The 19,889-nt window shown below is 39.3% G+C and overlaps 1 protein-coding gene across 1 annotated transcript in view; it reads left to right on the plus strand.

Annotated features, from left to right (window-relative positions):
• Positions 1 to 2,963: 2,963 nt before the first annotated feature.
• Positions 2,964 to 19,889, plus strand: part of COL19A1 (collagen type XIX alpha 1 chain) — a 226,223-nt gene continuing 209,297 nt past the window's right edge. The window contains exons 1-6 of the mRNA XM_074861812.1: positions 2,964 to 2,988; positions 3,549 to 3,679; positions 4,081 to 4,250; positions 6,390 to 6,519; positions 15,294 to 15,368; positions 15,860 to 15,959. Of these exons, the coding sequence (XP_074717913.1) occupies positions 6,426 to 6,519; positions 15,294 to 15,368; positions 15,860 to 15,959 (269 nt within the window). The 5' untranslated portion in view covers positions 2,964 to 2,988; positions 3,549 to 3,679; positions 4,081 to 4,250; positions 6,390 to 6,425. The remainder of the gene's footprint in view (positions 2,989 to 3,548; positions 3,680 to 4,080; positions 4,251 to 6,389; positions 6,520 to 15,293; positions 15,369 to 15,859; positions 15,960 to 19,889) is intronic.

Here is a 19,889-nt window from a genome sequence, read left to right on the forward strand (position 1 = left end):
CACGTATTTCCTCCGTTACAGGTAGGATGGATTCCATATGAAAGAAGGAAGAGAAAGAAAAACAATGGTAAATGGTCAGAATTTTTTCTTCATAATGTATGTCTCTTTGTAGTTCATGAAACAATAGAACATGAGGCAAGCTGTTTGTAGTATGGCAGTATGGTTATATACATGCATTTATAGATTGGAAGACAAAGTAAAGTATGCATTTTAATAAATTAGGGACATACACATTTTTGACACTATTAATTTTAGCATTGTTTCTCTAAGTCTGGACTGGACTGATGTTTTACTGAATTCTATAAATCCAGCACTATTTCAGGTTTGAATAACTGGTGAACTTTTGTACTAACAGTTTATAGATTAGTATATGCACAGAAATGTGTTTTTCTGGAATGGTAATGAATACTTTACAAATCATATGATACAGCTGTTGAAATGTTTGCAACTGGTAAATATAACCAATATATCAAGATGCTGATTTATGTACTTTGAAATGTATATATTTTGGATTAAAATGTCATTATTAAAAATATGAAACCTATTAGGACCAGCTAGCACTAAACTTTACGAACGATACAACACCACATTATTTTTTTGAGACTGGGATTATCAGTGGCATTGGAATTGGACATAAAGTATGGACATTTTTGTTGCTGTACCATTATATTTATTACTATTCGGTTATTTTAAGACATGTTATAAAGTGTCAAAGGATGGAGAAAATGTCTGAGCCAAGACAACTAATACCACAAAAGTATAGCAGTAAGTATTCTCTCTGCATCTTTTTGACAGTTATTTTGGCCCCTTTACTGAAAATCTGAGTGCTTCCTAAGTATTCAGAAAAAGAAGTAGCAGTTGGGTTTTTTTCTTTTCCTCTCTAGAAGAAATGAAGTGACATCCAGCTTTTCTCTTGGCTTTGCTGCTGAGGAGTGCTTAGTGTGTGTGCACATGTATATAAATAATTCCTTTTTGATGTAATTTTTGCCAAAGTTCCCTCATTTGAGTGACATTTTTGCCCCATTTACATCAATGTTAAAATTTCCATTAACTTCTCTAAGGCTGGGATTCCACCTGTTTTGTCTAAGTTCATTATAGTTCAGTCTAATGTATTTAAAAGCATTTATATTTTAATTGCTTCAGTGGAATGCAGTTGTCATGACAGGCAAATCTTGCAGAGGGCAGAAAGGATCATCTGGCAAAGAACAATCACACATAAGGGCTTATACAATGGAATAGAAATACTAAGCTCTTCATTCAGTGAGAAATAGTGTGGTAAGGGGCATTTCAGATAGTCCCCCTTTAAAAATTTGTTTTCAAGTAGAATACTGCTGCTTTTAAAAAGTTTTGTCAAAGTTTACAGCTTCATTCCTGCATATGCATTGTCGTAAGCAACACAAGTTAAAAATGTGGGTCTAACGAGATGGAGACAAATCTGTTAGCACCATGCAGACAAGAGTGAATTATGCTAGTTGGCTGGTTTGGATATCTAATCATGCTGAAAAAGAAACAAAGGTTGAAAGTGAGTGTCAGCAATAAAGAAACATTTTCTACAAAAAAATAAGTCTGTCCCTTTGCCCCCAATTCTCTCACCTTTTCCCCTGCATCTTGCCTGCAATTGCAGTTGTAGTAAAAGCTGTTCAGCAGAGCAGTTCACCCTTGGCACAGGAGATGAAATGTGCTCTTCACGTCTGTGCTAAATATGGTTTCAAACTTAAATTTCTCTCTTTTCTGCTTCTTGGTGTATTTGCCTTGGCTCTTGCCTGGATCTGGGCCTAATCCTGTCTTCTGTGTGCAAGAAAGTGCTTTAGCTAAATTCTGAGATATCTGGAAAACTGTTACTGCAAAGATAACATGGGATATCATCCATTGGCTGCTATCATCAGTTATCACCAGCTTCTATCATCAGTTTTTCCAGTAGTTCCCAGATACAAAGAAGATGAGGAGATGTATAGAAAACATTTTCTCTTGAGTGCACCAGTAACTGTTTGCAGGTGGTTGGTATCTCTAAGCTGTTTATGATAACAGAGATTTTTGCCATTTGTGGCTTTGCTGCTTATATTGCGGGAGGCAGAGTGAGAAGCCTTTTTTTGGCTTATGACACAAGTTTGTAAACAGTAAGGTTTTCTTGTTCCCAATTTTCATGTCACTAGACCTTCAAGACTCTATTCATTAATGTGAACAGTGCTGTCCATAAATATGTATGGTGGCAGCCCCAAAAGTCGAGGTCCTCAACTTGTATAAATCAGTGTAATTCCTTTGATTTATGTGAACTGGCATAATCCTGTTCAGTTGAAAATTGGGACCAGAGTACAGGAAGCATATGTGTTAGCCAGGGAAGGTTGTAGTAGTTTCTACTTCTTCTACTTACTTCTTTTATATGGATATGGAGTGTTTTGAAGTTGGCATGGTCCAAAGAAGGTATTTTTAATTTTCTATTTGGAGTGTCAACATCTCAGTAAGTGGAAAAACATCCTTGGTTTAGGGCTTATGTTTCATTATTGCTTCATAGGAAACGAAGACCCAGTTTGGATCTGGACTTTTGAGCAATACTGAAACTTGGAGAAACAGAAATATTTCTTTAAGGGATGAACTGATTGTATGTGCAAAGTATTATACAATTAAAATTTTTAGCTATTTCAGAACTTATATTCATTGAAATTAATAAGCCTGTGCATATTCATGTAACAGCTGAATCCAGATATTTAGGGCATCTAAAATGAAGTAAAACAAAAAGATTTTAAGAATTTTGTAGCTTGAAAGAGCAATGAGAAATGCAGCTCTTTCCAAATCAAAAATGATAATGCCTTTCACTAGGAGCAGAGCTTTTACAAAGGGTCTTTCAACTGAGGATCTCACAACTCTGCTTGAAACACTGAATTAGGGCTCAACACTGAAGCCTTTATCAAATGAACAGTCTGAAGGGGAAGGGAGTGCTCCGATGATTTGTCAGCTGTAGGATCGGGCTCTTGCTCCTCACCCTGCGAGGTAAGGCAGCTTTACTTTCTATAATTTACAGAATGAGCAAGCAAGAAGTGTGACTTGCCTAAAGTTACACCACAAGTCTGTGACAAAGTTGTGGAATAAAACACCCTAGCAGACATGTACATAAGCTGGAATTTCATCTTTCTCTCGTGATTCTAAGTTAGGAAGAACAACAACTGTTTTGAAATTTAAACCAGAAAGATAATCATGTCTTTCCATGTGATTTGTTGGTTATCCTGGCTAGTTATCTTGGTTGAAATGAGGAAACACTCTTCAAAATCTGTTGGGTGGGGGGGAAGCAAAAAGCTAACCCTTTGAATTTTTTGACCTGAAGAACAGTTGTGTTAAATTGATGTTAAGCTAATAAATTTTCATGAAATAGTCACCACCTTCCTTTCCCTGTCAGAATGATTCTACTAGAAAAAGATAAAATATGTCTTGGATATATAAAAATGATATATGTTTAATTAAAGCTCTACTCTCTGTCTTCTGTGCAGTTATTTCTAGTCATTTTACTTTTCTCTGTCCTTTTATCTGGTTTACATCTTTAAAATGCAATACAGAAAACTGCCACAAGCACACTTGGGGAACCTGAGAAAAGTGCTGTTTCGCACATTCAGACGAGAGCCAGTGGCAGTACTCAATCTCACCATTTCATCACAGGCAGATGATACTACAGTGCAAGAACATTCAGGTTTGTAAATGATAGATTTTAAAAGGCTAAACAAATGTCAGTAACCTGCTGTACTTTGCAGTATCAGTGCCATAAATAGGTACACTCTCTTTGTTACTTGGGTGGCTGATTTTTAGATTTATGATAAAGCATATAAAACTAATGATGTGTGCTTACACTTTAAGTGATAAAAGTTAGTTTCTGCCAGTGTGCTAATGTACATAATTGGTTCTTTACAACTAGAAACCAGATATTCTTTCATTCACATGTTCATACTCTGGCAGTTTAATTTATGGAACTGGGGGGGGGGGGGGGGGGGGGGGGAGAAAAAAAACCATTTCTCACATTGTTACTGGACTTGGGATATACAAGTATGATTATGTAAAATCTGTGTCTGGGTGGCTGTTTGTCCTTTCTTGCAGAGTATTCTGTGCTGAGTGGGAGGGTCACACTCTGTGAGACTAATAAGGACAGAGCTGCATCCCCCTCTACCACTCTTTGGAGACTCACTCCAGCAACTCCTCGGCGCTACAGCAGCTCTGTACAGGCATTTTCAGTGCTTCTGGGAGACATACTAAAATAAAAATTAAAGGTAAGCAACTCATTATTTGTAGTCAATTGTCTAAACATCTCACATGTGCGCACACGTGCTACAATATTCCTGCTGGCTTGTTTTGTGGTGTTTTGGTTTTGGTTCGGTTGGGTTTTACTTTTTCAGAATTGCCATTTAAGTTTATCACGGATTTTGCCAATATTAACTATGTCCTATATAAACATAATGTACACAGTGAGCTTTTAATGTCATGTAATCAGTCTGTTAGAGGATTGTGCTTGTGTAAATACATTGTATATGTTTGTGGGTGACTATAGGTATATGCTAAGATATGCTAATAGAAACAGTCCTACTAAATTTGCAGCAATTTACAAAATCGAGTAAAATTGTGGTGTAAATTGCCACGATGCTGAGCATACTTATTAATTGTATGCATATATTTACATTTAAAAATCTACCTATTAGTGTGTATCATTCTAATCAGCAGGCGTATCGAGGGGCCTACACCCAGCTAGTCGCGGCACACTCGTGAGCAGGGGCACGGGTGGGAAGCGCAGCAAATGCCCGCCCGGGCGGGGGCACCCGCCCGGTTCGGCGGCTCTGGGCACCGGCCGGGGCGCCAGCGCTGCCCTGCCCTGCCCGAGCCCGCCCGGCGGGCAGCGCCTTCTCCCTCACCTCCGGCCCCCGCACCTGCGCGCCCCGGGCAGCGCCCGGCAGCAGAGGGCTCCCGAGCCCGGGGTGGGCGCTCGGCCCCGCTCGCGGGCGCCGCCAGCCCGAGCGGGCTCCTGGCCCCGCTCCGCCCCGGGGCTGCGGAGGAAGCGTCGGCGGGCGCCTGCCCCCCTCGCTCGACCGGCCGGGGGCAGCGGCTGCCGGCGCCGCAGGCAGGTTGCGGAGAGACGGCGGGTCGGGGCCCGGCAGCGGGGGTGCGGGGGCGGCGCCGAGCCGAGCCGAGGGGAGAGCGGCGCTCGGGCAGCGAGGCGGGGGCGCTGCCCGGCCCGGCGCCTCGCTGCTCCCCGCCCAGCTGCCCGCTCGCCCTGCCGCCGACTCACCCGCCTGGCGGCTTAAACCCTCCCCCCGGCAAACCCGGCGCCAACCGTCAGAAATTAAACTGCCACCGCGTTGCGGTCCGAGCTGCTGAGGGCTCCGGTGCGGCCGCTGTGCGCGGGAGCGGTGCCGCCCGCAGCGGCCGGCGGGAGGGACCCGCGCCCGGAGGTGCGGAGGCAGCGAGGGGGTGGCGGCGTTAGTGATCTGCTTGGTGAGAGCCCTTCAGAAAATGAGACCTCTGGAGCGGCAGCCCCAGTGAATTACTGATGCCTGCTTGTAAAGCAGGTGCAGGAAATTAAATGGTAATGTTATTTGAACATGTATTCACTTCGCTGCTGCTGGGGAGGCTGGAAAAGTTAATGACGGTGTAGTCGCTGTCAGTGCATGTGACTGACAGAATAGTTACGACGATGAATAAGATGCCTTGAGAAAATAATTATTAAAATTGCATCTTAGGCATGCGATTTGTTTTTCTTACAGAAAATGTGATTAGGAAAATATTTGTCATTTTCTGTGTTTCATTAAACTCACGTGTATCTACATTGCAGTTGGTTTAGAAGAAAAGCCAATACTGTCTTTAGAGCACAAAAGATTTGTTGAAACCAGACAGCATTTTTGTGAGGTTTAAACTGTAAACTCAGTACAGGCTGCTCTAGGCACTTGTATACTTTGCAAGGCAGCAAAATATCGTATTTTGGTTTATTTTGCAGTTAAACCGAAACAATTGCACGTTGTCCTTGTTTGATTTGATGACTGGCAGTGTTGTGACACTGACAGTGTTGTGACACCAAACGGTTTAGCTAATATATTTAAAATTGAAAACCTGGGAAAAAATAAAATTAGTCATTACTAATGAAATGAAAATTCAGTGCCTTTACAACTAATATCTCTGAGTTAATATTTCTAACATGTTACTTCTGAGTTTAATAAAGAACTAAAGGAGTATATTTGTCATTTATTTCTAAATTTACGTAAGTCTGGTTTTGTAGCTCCTTAAAACAGATAAATGGTACACTCTGCGCGTGACTAACGACTTCCTCTTCACCGTTAAGAAATTCTTGTTTGTATTCTGATGGGGTGAGGGGAAAAAGAATAAGAAAAGATTGTTCTGAATATGATTGTTTTCTGTTTCAGATTTGTAGCTGAGTGTTCACATGTGTCCAGGGGGAGATGAAGTACATTGGATCCTTCATAGTTTGGCTTTGTATGGCAGTCTTCCTCCTCCTTCCTGTTTCTACTTCTGTGGCTGTCAGTGACCAGACAGGTACTTCCGTTTTTCTTGCCCATCACAGACCGTAAATCACAGATGTAAATCTCAGTTCTGAACAAATTTGAACAAATAATGACAGTACATGGAAAATAAGCAGTATGAGCAAATGAAATTATACAAGACTTTTTTTAATCTCTTTTTTTAAAGCATCTTAAGTTTGAAGCAGTTCCAGAGCAGCCTTTCTGTTTCCTGTGCTTTGAGGTTTCACGTTTGGAAGCAGCTGTAGTTCCTAGGAGTTTGTTTTGTACTTTTTCAACCTACCATGCAAAATGAGATTCTAAATGTGAGCTTGCAAAACTTGTGTGAACAAAATCATGTGGCTTTATTATAGCAGATCAGTGATCACACTGACCTCAACAACCTAATGCTCGTGTTAACCTCACCTAAACTTAAACCCCAGATCAGGTCATATGTTTCACAGATGCAGAGTTAGACAAAACCTTATGCGTAAGAAGCCAGGGGAAAGGAATATAGTGATATTAACTTAAAAGCTGTTACCTGCCTTCTGCAACTTTTCTCATACTTCCCTCTTTTCTTCTTTCTCTTGCTGTCCTCATGTTATCTAGCTGTCTCACTTAAACTCTACATTGACTCTCCAGTATGGTATATTCTGTCTTAAAGGCACAGCACTTGTGCTACTGTAGAATAAGGAATTGTCAGTTTTCTAGAACTGCTCAGCCTCAACACATACCTCATCTTTCTAGAATTTTCCTACAGTTATTAATCAAAGACTTTTTTGCCTTATATTTTTAGAGCAGCAAGGCTAAATGCTCTACTAATGAATTATTCTTAACCCCTGCGAGAGAGTGAGCCTACATCATAGCTGTGCAATCATTCTCTTCAGCTGTCTGAAAGAAGCAAAATAGGTTGTCTTCTCTGTCGTTGCTAGCTGCTGGATTGTAGAAGGGAAGTTTTAGAAGTGCTAAAAGGGTGTGAGTGCAGAAGGTTCCCTTATAATATAAATGAATAAATGGAAACTTGAAAAATTTTTAAACAAAATGCCAGGATTTTTTTTTTTCCTAATGAAAAGATGTCTTAGTAAAAGGAGAACCAGTCATAGAAGATGACAGATAAACTGAACTGCTAATGAACAGTGTATTGGAACTGTACGTTACGTTCTGTTACAAGTTTGTGGCTAGGCAGCCTGCAGGGAGGTTGCAGTTTTCCTTAACCTGATTGCCACAAATGGATCAAATATGGATCAAATTGAACTACTGGGAAGAAGAGGAGAGATTGAACCTCTCCTGAGAATAACTGATGGTATACAGTTGTGAGAGGCTTCTGCAGCTTGAGGTGATACGGACAGATGGTGAGGAATAACAAGTAGATAACTGCCAGCTTGAGCAGCTCTGCCGACAGCAGGGAATATGCTCAGAGTGAAGCCTCAAGTTGATAACAGCAAAGAGATTCTTCTAGAGACCGAGGGGATGGTTACTGTCCAAAAGACAATTGTAAGTTATAGACCAGAAAGCAGGAGTTGAGAAAGAACGGACCCTGCAAGCAAAGTTGCAAAGTTGTCTCATACTAGTTTAATAATTTGTATGCAGATGAATCTGTTACAAAATGAAAATGTGCTCCCTTCAAGAAGAGAGAAATATCTAACCTTCTCTTTTTTTTTTTTTTTTTCAATTTCTTTCTTGGCTCTTTCTTGGGCATTTGTTGTCTTGCATGTACCAGTTCTGTTTGGATCAGCATCTGTCCTTCAGGATTTGCCTAGGCAATCCTTTTGGTTTTCTTCCTTCAACAGCATACGCATAGCATTTATTTCTCACTGTGCTAGTATGAAAGCTTTTCTGGCAAAGCCCATTTAGATAGGATCTTGGATTATTACAGTTACATCCTGAAATTTCTCACATGATCTACTTGAGTCTAAAGGAGCGGCCTTCAAATGCAGGGAAAAGGTTAAATTAAAGTTAGTTTGAAGGGTGGGCAGGGGAAGAAGTGTGTTAGGGGAAGGCAATTGCTTGTGCAAGAGAAAGGATTAACTTCACATATGTAGGGGAGAGCTTTCTGAGCTGGCATTCTGAATATACTTTGGGACTTACTCATTGGGTCAATATTGTAGTAAATAAATACCAGTATTGGAAAAAAATGTTAGAGAGTGACAGAGTATGCCTGATCTTCTCAGAGCAGTCCTCCTTGGGCTCTGAATGTGTGCCAGTTACCATTAGATTCACATCAAGGATTTCTTTTGGTTCTCACTTGTCCAGAAGTTTTGATGTGCCAATCATTCATCAGAAGGAAGCACTCACTTCTAATGGAAGAATATACTAAATCTGAGGGTGGGGGTTCAGGAGTTCTCCACAATCATGGTTTTGACCTGACTTCAAGAATATTTTCTTCATGTTGTCAACTTACATTTTTTTATTGTTGGGAACATTTGGTTTTGGAACGTGGACAGGAGCTCTTTCTGCAGTGACACATGAAGTTCTGATTTGATCATTCCTGAATGCTTCTTATTTAAAATATTAATACTTTGTCTCATTCCCAGATCATTGCCACTTTTTCAACTTTCTTTTACAATTACTGTTTTCAAAGTCACTTTCTAACCCGTAAAAAATGTAGTATAAACAAAGTCCTGTGACTGACAGGCATGGTGAATTTCCATTGCTTTTTGACGTGGAATGTATTGTGAAAAGTATTGGCTCTAGATCATAATTTTAGATAGGCCCTTTAACCCAAATACAGTGAGTGGTTTCAAGTATGCAAATCAGTTCAGCTTTTTGGTTTTCATGTTTCAGCATGGCTAGATACTTCTCAAAATCAAGATAATGGCTTTACAGTAACTCATACACAATGTATTCATAGTCTTAATATTCTGAATATCATAGTCTTAGTATTCTGAATGTTTAAGGTTGGATCCACAAACTATTGTTAACATTGCAGTGTTTAAGTGACCCTGCCACCCTTGGATTCCTTCATTTGTTAAATACCAAGTCTTCCTGGGCAGTGAATAAGGAACTTAACTGTAAGAATGTGGTTCCTGAAAGCCTGCACACTGTGGAAAACGACTTCAGCTCGTAAGTAGTATGTAAGAGAGATCACAGACCACAAAGGGGAACATTCGCAGCTACACACATTCTCCTAGTGTGAAGCCTGTAAACTAGATCAGCGCCCCCCCCCCCCCCCTTTTTTTTTTCTTTTTTTATGGAAAGGTAGAGAAAGAAAAAAGCATCAACTCCTACAGCAAAGATACTCACCTGGGATATCATAGAATCACAGAATAGTTTGGCTTGGAAGGGACCTTCAAGGATTATCTAGTTCCAACTCCCCTGCAGTGAGCAGAGACATCTTCAACTAGGTCAAGTTGCTCAAAGCCCTGTTCAACGTGGCCTTGAGTGTTTCAGGGATGGGGCATCTACCATGTCTCTGGGCAACCTGTGCCAGTGTTTCACCACCCCCATTGTAAAAAATTTCTTCCTTCTATCTAGTCTAACTCTACCCTCTCTTAATTTAAAACCATTACTCCTCATCTTGTTGCAATAGGCCCTACTAAAGAGTTTGTTCCGGTCTTTCTTATAAGTCCCCTTTAAGTACTGAAAGGCTGCAATAAGGTCTCCCCAGAGCCTTCTCTTCTCCAAGCTGAACAATCCCAGCTCTCTCAGCCTGTCCTCATAGGAGAGGTGTTCCAGCACTATGATCATTTTTGTGACTCTCCTCTGGACCTGCTCAACAAGTCCATGTTTTTTCTGTGCTGAGGACTCCAGAGCTGGACACAGTACTCCAGGTGGGGTCTCTCCAGAGCTGAGTAGAGGGGCAGAATCACCTCCCTCGGTCTGCTGGCTGCACTTCTTTGATGCAGCCCAGGATATGGTTGGCTTTCTGGGCTGTGAGTGCATGTTACTGGCTCATGCCCAGCTTTTCATCCACCAGTACCCCCAAGTCTTTCTCTCCAGGGCTGCTCTCAATCCCTTCATCCCCCAGCCTGTATTGATGCTGGGGGTTGTCCCGACCCAGGTGCTGGACCTTGCACTTGGCCTTGTTGAACCTCATATGAGGTTCACATGGGCCCACTTGCTGAGTTCTTGAGCTTGTCCATGGATGGTGTCTTGTCCCTCAGGCCTGTCAACTGTACCATTCAGCTTGGTGTCATCTGCAAATTTTCTTAGGGTGCTCGCGATCCCACTGTCTGTGTCATTGACGAACATGTTAAACAGTACTGGTCCCAGTATGGACCCCTGAGAGACACTACTCATCACTGATCTCCATCTGGACACTGAGCTGTTGACCACTACTCTCTGGATGTAACCATCCAACCGGTTCCTCATCCACCAACAGTCCATCCATCAAATCCATATCTCTCCAATTTAGAGAGAATGATGTTGTGGGGGACCGTGTCAGAGGCCTTACAGAAGTCCAGATAGATGACATCTGTAGCTCTTCCTTTGTCCCCTGATGTATTCACTCCATCGTAGAAGGCCTCTAGGTTGGTCAGACAAGACATGCCCTTGGTGAAGCCATGCTAGCTGTCTTGAATATTATGAAGTCCTGTTTTTCGTTACCTACTCTTCCTCATGGGAGAATCCAGTTCTCCAGGGTCTAGCATGAACATCCTAATACTTAAACTCCATTGGTATGTATTTCTTAATCCCACCTGGCATAGCTCTTATGTTATTTCCATAACTGTCTAAATAGTCACTAGACTTGCAGTTGACTTCTTTCCTGTATCAACAAAGTTGTAGATTCAGCCTCCTTCAATTCCTCTTCTCACCCTTGTCTTATTTAACACATTTATTGTAATGTAATATAATGTGGCTTACAGAGTGAAAAAGGAAGACAAAAAAATCATGTCTGATTTTCTGGTACATCTATAAATGAGGCTACAGTTATGTTGGAAATCTAAATTCTTGACCCTATTTGAAAGCAGGTCAGCTGTGCCTGCTTATCTTCAATACAAATACCTGCTTATCTTCAGTACAAATAGCTTTGAGGTAGACTCATTGGATGTCATTGCTGACACTTGCAGGTATGTCGCACACTCTGAAGAGGTTCCCTATGTCTGTATATTTATGAAGCCTGATCCAGTAAGAGTGTGAGACAAATCCTAGCTGATAGGGATTTCTGACTGAAGCTTGAAGCCAACATAGGATGTGGGTATATGTTAAGTGGGGCTTTGCTGTTTGGCCACATTCATTTGGCTGGTCATGGTTACTGATGAAAACTTCAATGCCCTTGCAATGTGCACGTTGGTGGCATTAGATGGCAGCTGAAAATTTCACCTGAACATAAATTTTAATTACAAAGTAGCAGATAAGTACTTGTAAAGTGAATCTAGCCATTACAGGTTACACTTGATCTGGAGGAGCCAAGAGTGCTTACTGGAAGCTACAGTTCCCAGTCAGGAAGTGCACACAAGAGACGTCTGTAAGAGTGAGACTGCAGCATGCACCAGAGTCTCCTCTGTCCTCATTTGCACGGAAAGGAAAACTGGGCATGGGGCCTAGATGGAAGCTGCAGTGTGCTTCAACAGGTGCCCTGATCATCCCAGGAATTCAGAACATGCCATTGCATGTTGCAGCAGATATGTCTAGATGCAACGCCTTTATATTTTTTTTTTTTTTGCATGATGGTATTAGAAAACAAAAAATATTCTTACTAGCATCTTATTGGAGAGACAGAAGATCAATGATCTGTGATATATCTGCAGAAATACGTATTTTCAAAATCATTAGGTTGATTTTATAATAATAAGCTCCTATGAAGAGCTCATTGATTTCTAAAGATTAAGGTCTGGAATTTGTCCTATGGATAGGTGATCTCATTAATTTATAGGTATGTTAACTTGAGCTTTGACATCACCATTTTAATACGAATTGTTGACTTCAATCCAGACAGACCCAGTTTTATCACATGCAGAGCAATCTAACATATAAATGTAAGCTCATTCTTCTTACCGCTTCATTAGTTTTATAGTAATGTATTCCAACAGGGCTTGAAGGTGCATGGTTTCCATGCCTAGATTAGCAGTAGGAGTTTATCTTGTTCTTTTTCTTTCCTGAATGTCTTCATGTAGATCTTGTAATTCAGCTACCCACAGGATGAATGGGTAAACTGTCTGTTTTGTCTCAGGCCAAAGAAAATTTAAAGATCTGCCAGCAGTACTAAAAATCGTGGAAGAGGCTAACTTTTAGACTGTACAAACTGTAACTGTAGAAAGAATTTTCATCAATCTATAGCAATGAAAGTTGTCAGTCTTGGTGTGGAGAGGTTTTGGTTTTAATATTTTAGAGTTTTGCCTTAGCTCTCTGGTAAAAATAACGCTGGGCTAAAGGAGTGCATCAGCAGCATGGGATAGAAGAAGATTCATAGTAACCCTTTCAGTTCTTTTGGGGATATGGAACACAACCAAGTAAGTAACACTTAAATTGCTGTAACTGTTATGCCACTGATAAAAATAGGTCCGCAGTCCAGTCTGTGGCATGCGAGGAATCGTTGCTATCATCTGGATAACAGAGAAATTAAGGCTTGAGTCTTTATTTGGACTTGTGAGAAAGTGGCTGGGGGGAATAAGCTAAAACTCCCTAGTCTTTTGCCACTCAGCCCTCATGTCAGTTAATCTTGAAAAAAAAAAAGCACAGTTGTGTCCCATGTTCTCTAGAGCTTACTACAGCAGTTCAACGTAAAATCAACAATAAGTAATATCTGGCTGCTCTTATTACAAGTACTGTAAAGTAATTTAACCAAAAAGGGAATCTGCCCCATAGTCTTTATATATATATTTTAAAAAGCTCCTTGGTTAGAAAACACGTAGATTTAAGAAGAACGCTTGTCAGTGTATGTGTGACATGCTATTTCAGCTTCAGCCATAACAGGATTCCTTTACACCAACATACTTCTTACAGCTATACTTGTGTAAATCTCCCATAACTACATGCATTGCTTTAGAGTGGCTATAGATAAAAGTCTGTAGTCCAATAATCTGTTTAAATTATTGAAGGCTGAGGTTTGTAGATTAAAGGTTATCTAAGGTGATCCTGTTTCTGTCCCATAATGTGTGTGTGTATATCAAATGGTGTATTGAAATTGTTATGTTAGTATGTAATTCCAGTGAATGCTTTTCACACTACATAAAACTCCCTGCAAACCAAGAATGATGAAAGATTTAATTTCAGTTTCAGAGATTTCAACATGAATATTCTTTAGAGTTCTGTGACTTTTCTGGGGAAAGGGAATTTACAGTGTTTTTAATGTATAGGTTTCATCTCATTTGTCATGAACCTTTTATGTTTATATGTATAGGTAAATGCTTGTATATACACATTTATGTATATATGTATGAAGGAAAGAAAGAATATTCTCTTAGAGCCTTAGAAATAAATTAATGTATGACTGATGTTACTTGTAATTGTAGATTGCAATTTAGACATAAAGGACATGGAACTTGATGAATCTTATGAAAAAATGTCTTCTACCTGGTCTGTTCTTTAAGCAATTGACATAGCTTTAATTAACTATGTAGTCAGGAGGTGTCTTTATATCTGTATTATATAATTTAGTTTCACTTTTACTGGTTATTTCCAATTAGCCATTCTTAATCCAGATCAAATACTGTAACACATTTAATAGATTTTAAGACTTCTGAAGGATAATACGCTTTCTACATTACTACAGAATGACAAATTTCACATGCATTAAGATTACAAATACAGTTATTTTGAATGACAACTTCCAGTCTGGATGCTCTTGGAAATCTTTAAATATAGATGATTTCTGGGTTAGTGGTAGGATAGTCCTCCTTACATTCTTCATTGAACTGACACTTCAGAAAGCCCCTCGACCTTCACTGTTCAGCAGCTTCAGATATACGTTGGCCATCTTTTTAGTTGCGTCAGCTCAACAGGGAGCTCTGTGCTCGAGAAGTGCATGGGCCAAATCCTGCTTGTCATCTTTTGATAGTTTTATTAGGGTTTAGCAGGGCTGTTTGCAAAGTTTGTTGAACAAAGAGTTCTATTTCTCAAAATTTCTCAAACCCATGCTCAAAAATGACATTTCTCTGCATTTGCTTCTTAAAAGTGTGTATTCCTGTGTATATACTGGGGGGGAAAAAAAAAAAAAAAGAATGTTATGCAAGATAGATACTGCATATTAATAAAATATAGTGTTTGATCTAAGTGTTCAGTTATATTTAACCTTAGAATTTACCGTGCTTCAGATTTTAGAACATTCTGCTTGTTTACCTAAGTACTTTGGTTCAGACAATCCCCTGTAAAGCTGCTTAATTTTCAACCATTTTTTTCAAAATGTTAGTATTGCTTACATTGTTTATTATATGATATGAATATATCCTTGTTAATCCACATTTTGAAATTACTGTTCACTGAATTAACAATAGATTATTGTCATGGTAATCAAGCATTCATGTTCATCCATGGGGGAAAAAGAGATTTTATAATAATATAGCCAGAAACACAAAAAAACCTTAGAACAGATGTTATTGCTTTATACAGTGTTGTAGATGGAAAGAGCTTGGTAAGAATTTAGTGTTTTTCTTCTGGTTTTATTGTTCATGTGAGCTTTAATCATAAACAGCTGAATTAAAATGTGATAAAGTTTGTATCTGCTTATATTATTAGAAGCATAGTATGAAATCTGAAATATCAGTGCTCTTACTTAGATTTTGTAATTTGGTTTATTGCTGTTTTTCAGATCCTAAAGAAACAAAAAGAAACATTCCTGTTAATATTACTATCACTGTCATGATAGTTTGCTCTGATTCATTTTTGTTTGATAGAATTTTATAATAGATACTAAACTGTATTCTCTTGAAGGTGCTGTGTGTCCTGTAATGAAAACAGTTGTTCACCATCTCAAACAAATGAACAGAGGCAGTCTTGGTGTTTCAGGTAAATGATTGTGTTAATATGGATATCTAAATTAATTGGCTAGTAGTGGATGTAATCATAATCCGACTGAAGCTGGCTTTAGAACTGAAAGGACAGTACAGAATGCCACCCCCATGCTCCAGAAGCTGTAGTTGTTTTTAAGAAGGTGGGGTTAAGATCAGAACATGTTCTTGAAAAGTGTTGGTTCAAGTTCTGCAGCCATACTAATTTCCATTGCTTTTCCCAAACATGCTTCATTCTTATCAGTTCAGATGATAAAAGGAAGTAGCAAATGCATTTCTCAGATTGCAAAGTCATGTACTGAGTGAATTTTGCACTGATAGTTTCTCTGTCAATAAAGTGAATATTGAGAGTTTCTCTGACTTAAAGTACTGGTTATCAAAATAGCTTGTCAGCCTGTACTCTAGAAAGTCACCAAGCATGCTAAAGTCAGTATTTACCTCCATTTTTTAGATTCCATTAAACTAAAATCATTGTATCCTATTTCATAGGGTTTGATCTGGCAGAAAGCTTTTCTTTGAGGCAAACAACTTGTGGAGGGGAAAAAATCTGTTTTAAACTGGGAAGCGCACCTCTCGTCAGAGACACAAAGTAAGTAAGACACTACTTTCATCCTGTCTTTAAAAGGCAGAGCTCAGACTAAATGCAACTAACAAACTGAAACACTGATCCATGTATCTAAAGGATGCCACAGAAAGACAAGTATGTCTGTTTTCAGGCATTTTCATCTGTAACAGTTTTTTCTTCAGGAAACATTTTGATTCAAGTGTGTGTTTCTTCTGGAATCTGGCAGTATCTAGGTAGAAAGTTAATTGTGAATACATTTTTCTAAAATCATGATTCTGCTACTGAAAACTCTACTGTTTATACATAAATATTTATAAAACGAAGGAAACAAAAAACTTTCATGGTATGACAAGAAGTGTTATAGTAATCTTCCCTTGGTGAAGTTGGCTTTCCTTTTTCTCATTGCTGCAGTCAGGATTAAAAAGAGAGAGTCACCATTTCCTTAAACACTATTTTCATGATTTTTTTTTTTTTTTCCAGTGGAATTGGCAGCTTGCCTTTGGGCAGCAACAGAATCGTGGATACTCAGCGTAGAAACTAGGAAGCATCCTATTCTGACACAGGGTGGGATGAAAGGCAGAGACTGCATCAAAAATCAAAAGGGAGGTGAAAGAGAGTAAGGCACAATGGGATTGTATGGACTTCAGTTTGCACAGGGACAAGGAAATGGCAAGAAGCAGTTAGGAATGTAGTTTCAAGTTCCCCATGCTCAGTGGAGAGAGAGAGAATCATCTCAGAGCTTCTTGGTTGAGATGTGCTCCAAGTCATGGGACTGTGGTTTCTGTACAGCATGTTCCTGTGATGATGAGGGAAGCAACTGTACTCCCGTGTCTTCAGGTTGGGTATTCTCTGTTGCAAGAGGGCTGGCTCCAGCTTGCCTAGGAAAGAATACACCCAGCCCTTGGACTTCCCCTTGCTTGGATCCTGGGCAGAGCAAAGAGGGGCTGTGGGTAGTGTGAGCCAGGGGAGAGGGACAAGAGAGGAATCGGAGGCACCCAGACACAAAACAAAGTGATCTTTGAGAGAGGAGAATGAGTGAAGAAATAGGACCTAAATATTCTAGATTACCAGATAGATTCTAGTTTTTCTGAGGTATTAAATACTGTAAATGCTAAATTTTTATGCTTGTGTAGTTCTACAAAGTTAAAGTAATTGCTATATTTTTTTAAATACCTTGGACATTAGCTATTGAAGGAAAAATGACTAGATAAAATTACTTGACACAGACTGCCCTAATTTTAGTAGGTCCTTCCCAGTATTATCAAGATTGTCTTTAGAATAGGAACAGGTAAAATTAGGTACCACCTATACATGTCTTTATTAAAAATATTTTGAAGGTTTGTCAGTAAGAAAACTTTTTTTTTAATCCATTATTCATTTTTCAGGTTTTACAGATTTTTTTTTTTTTTCCGGTGGATGGGAATTTGAGGAAAACATGAGACTATAGAAGAGCAGACAATCAAGGCAATAACAAAAAATGTGGGGTAATTTTCCTTTAGGAATAAGAAGCTAAGTAGTGCTTTGTGTGCATATTGCAAACGGACTTACTTTATTCTGAAACTGTGAGAAAATCAATGGCAAAAACGGACTGAGAAGAACTAGAAATTGGAAAAGGGCGAATTACTTAAAATTTATATTACTTTGAGGGAAAATTCATTATTTGAAAGGATTGATTTCTAAGAATTTGATGGTTTTGGAGGGGTTCTCACAGGTGATGTTGAGGTTGAAAAATGTAAAGCTTTTTCCCTAGCTTTTTTTAGTAGGCCTGAACACTAATGTCTGTGTTTTATTTTCTTCTTTTAAAAATGGTTTATTAGTGAAGGCAGTGAAAATAGGGGATTCACGTCATGGCTGATAGCTGTGGCTTAGCAAAGCCTTAACTCTTAGCAGTTGCAAGGAGAATACTCGAGAAAGACAAAATACTTTTTTTTTTTTTCCTTTATGGAGTGAGAGAGCAATCTAATAGATTTTTTTCTATATTTTATCTGTTCAGCTTTTTGGAGGGCGGATGACTCTTTGAGACAAAAATGGCTAGTTTGTCGTAATTTTCAGTGTAACTTCATCAGGGGATAAAGAATTTCAGTAAAGGGTAAACCTGGAAGGCAGGTGGTTTGGCTTTAATGGTCTCTTGTTTCTCACGTTCCTCTCCCTCTCTGTTGTTTTCTTCTGTGTATCCTCATTAAAGAAAACTAAAGAGAAAATGTTCCAGTTTCCCCTAAAAATATATGTATCTAATGGATGAAGACTTTAGCTGGGTGATGCAACTGAGGTGATTATTAATAGAATGTGTAACAGTGCTAATGTATGAGTATAGTTAGGCTGAAAATGAGTATCACCTTATTGATGCTAATAAGGTACAAGATAAGCTTTTCAGTCAGCTTGTTGTGGAAATAAATAGTACCTCTTACATATATCTTCCTGAATAAAAAAAGGTTGAAAGTATTTTCAATAACATTCAAGCATTGAAGAATTTTCACTAAATCAAGTTCTTTATGGCAATAGTCTTGCTCATGCTTTTTAATCTTTCTTCAGAGAAATGCACGTCATAATTAAGAACAGAATTTACTTTTTTTATTCAATATGTTGAATATATAATAGCTTTCTGTTGTTGGGATAACGCTTCAGGCAAGATTTTTAAAAATCATTAAAAATATCATTTTTGATACTCTTCCAAACTTCTGAGCTGTTTTTTTAAAAATAAGGGAAGAGGGCAGTCAGCAGCACAAAGTCAGGTTTTGACATGGTAGGGTTACCATGAAGGATAGTCAGTAACTCAGATATCTGTTCATCATAACCTTATAATTTGCTTTATCTCAGTTATCCATGTACAATACCTTGTAATTTATTATTTTTATTTAAAACTCCTTTTACGTTATGTCAGACTGTGTGATTGCAGACCCCTTGCGTTATTGGATGCATGAGGGTTTTTAGGATCTTTCTGCCTCAGAAAATATTTTGGTAGACGTGGTGTGCAGTAAGCAGAACAGTGTTTGTTATCCATCCTGCAGGAAACTGAGAGTATCTGATTAAGCTGACTAGCAAGTATCAAGTAACTTGGCACATCTCCTCTTGCATTTCATTCATTCAGTTGTAGTGTGGGTAATAGAAAGCTATGCTGTGCCATTTTTCTTGTGTGATGCCATTTTGGTTTTTTTCAATGGACCTGGAGTAGTGTTGCACCTATTTATATGTTGTAAATAATTTACAATGCAGTGTCAGCTTGGGAAATCAATTATGTCTATTTATGTTGGGTTTTGGCTATCTCTCTCTATCTTTTTTTGTGAGGGAGTTCTGTATGTATGTTGTCTTGTGATAGGAGACGGATATCTTTTCTTATGCTCCATGTAAATTATTATTAAATATTAATTCTAATAATATTTTAAGGATTAAAGGATGATTTTTAAATTAAAGTACTGTGAGTTACTTACTGCAATTCTTATCCTGCTTTGTCTTAGTCTTAGCAGTGGAACTGGCTGTTCCCTGGACACCCAGCCTCACGAGCTGGGAGATGGGGAGGGGAAGCAGAATGAGATCAGCACAATTAAAGAGGAAGTGGTCAGAGACCTGCTACACCACTTGGATGCACACAAGTCTGTGGGACCACATGGGTTACACCCAAGGGTGCTGAAAGAGTTGGCAGATGTGCTCGCCAGGCCGCTTTCCATGACTTACCTGAAGTCATGGCTAACTGGGGAGGTCCCATTGGACTGGAGGGTAGCAAATGTGACACCCATCTACAAGAAAGGCAGAAAGGACGATCCAGGAAACTATAGACCTGTCAGTGTGACCTCGGTGCCAGGGAAGGTCATGGAGCAGGTCATCTCGAGTGCCATTAAAAGTCATATAATGGACAACCAGGGGATCAGGCCTAGTCAGCATGGGTTTATGAAAGTCAGGTCCTGCCTGACAAACCTGATCTCCTTCTATGACAAGATGACTCGACTGTTGGATGAG

The sequence above is a fragment of the Strix uralensis genome, chromosome 3 (assembly GCF_047716275.1).
Source record: "Strix uralensis isolate ZFMK-TIS-50842 chromosome 3, bStrUra1, whole genome shotgun sequence".
NCBI lineage: Eukaryota > Metazoa > Chordata > Aves > Strigiformes > Strigidae > Strix > Strix uralensis.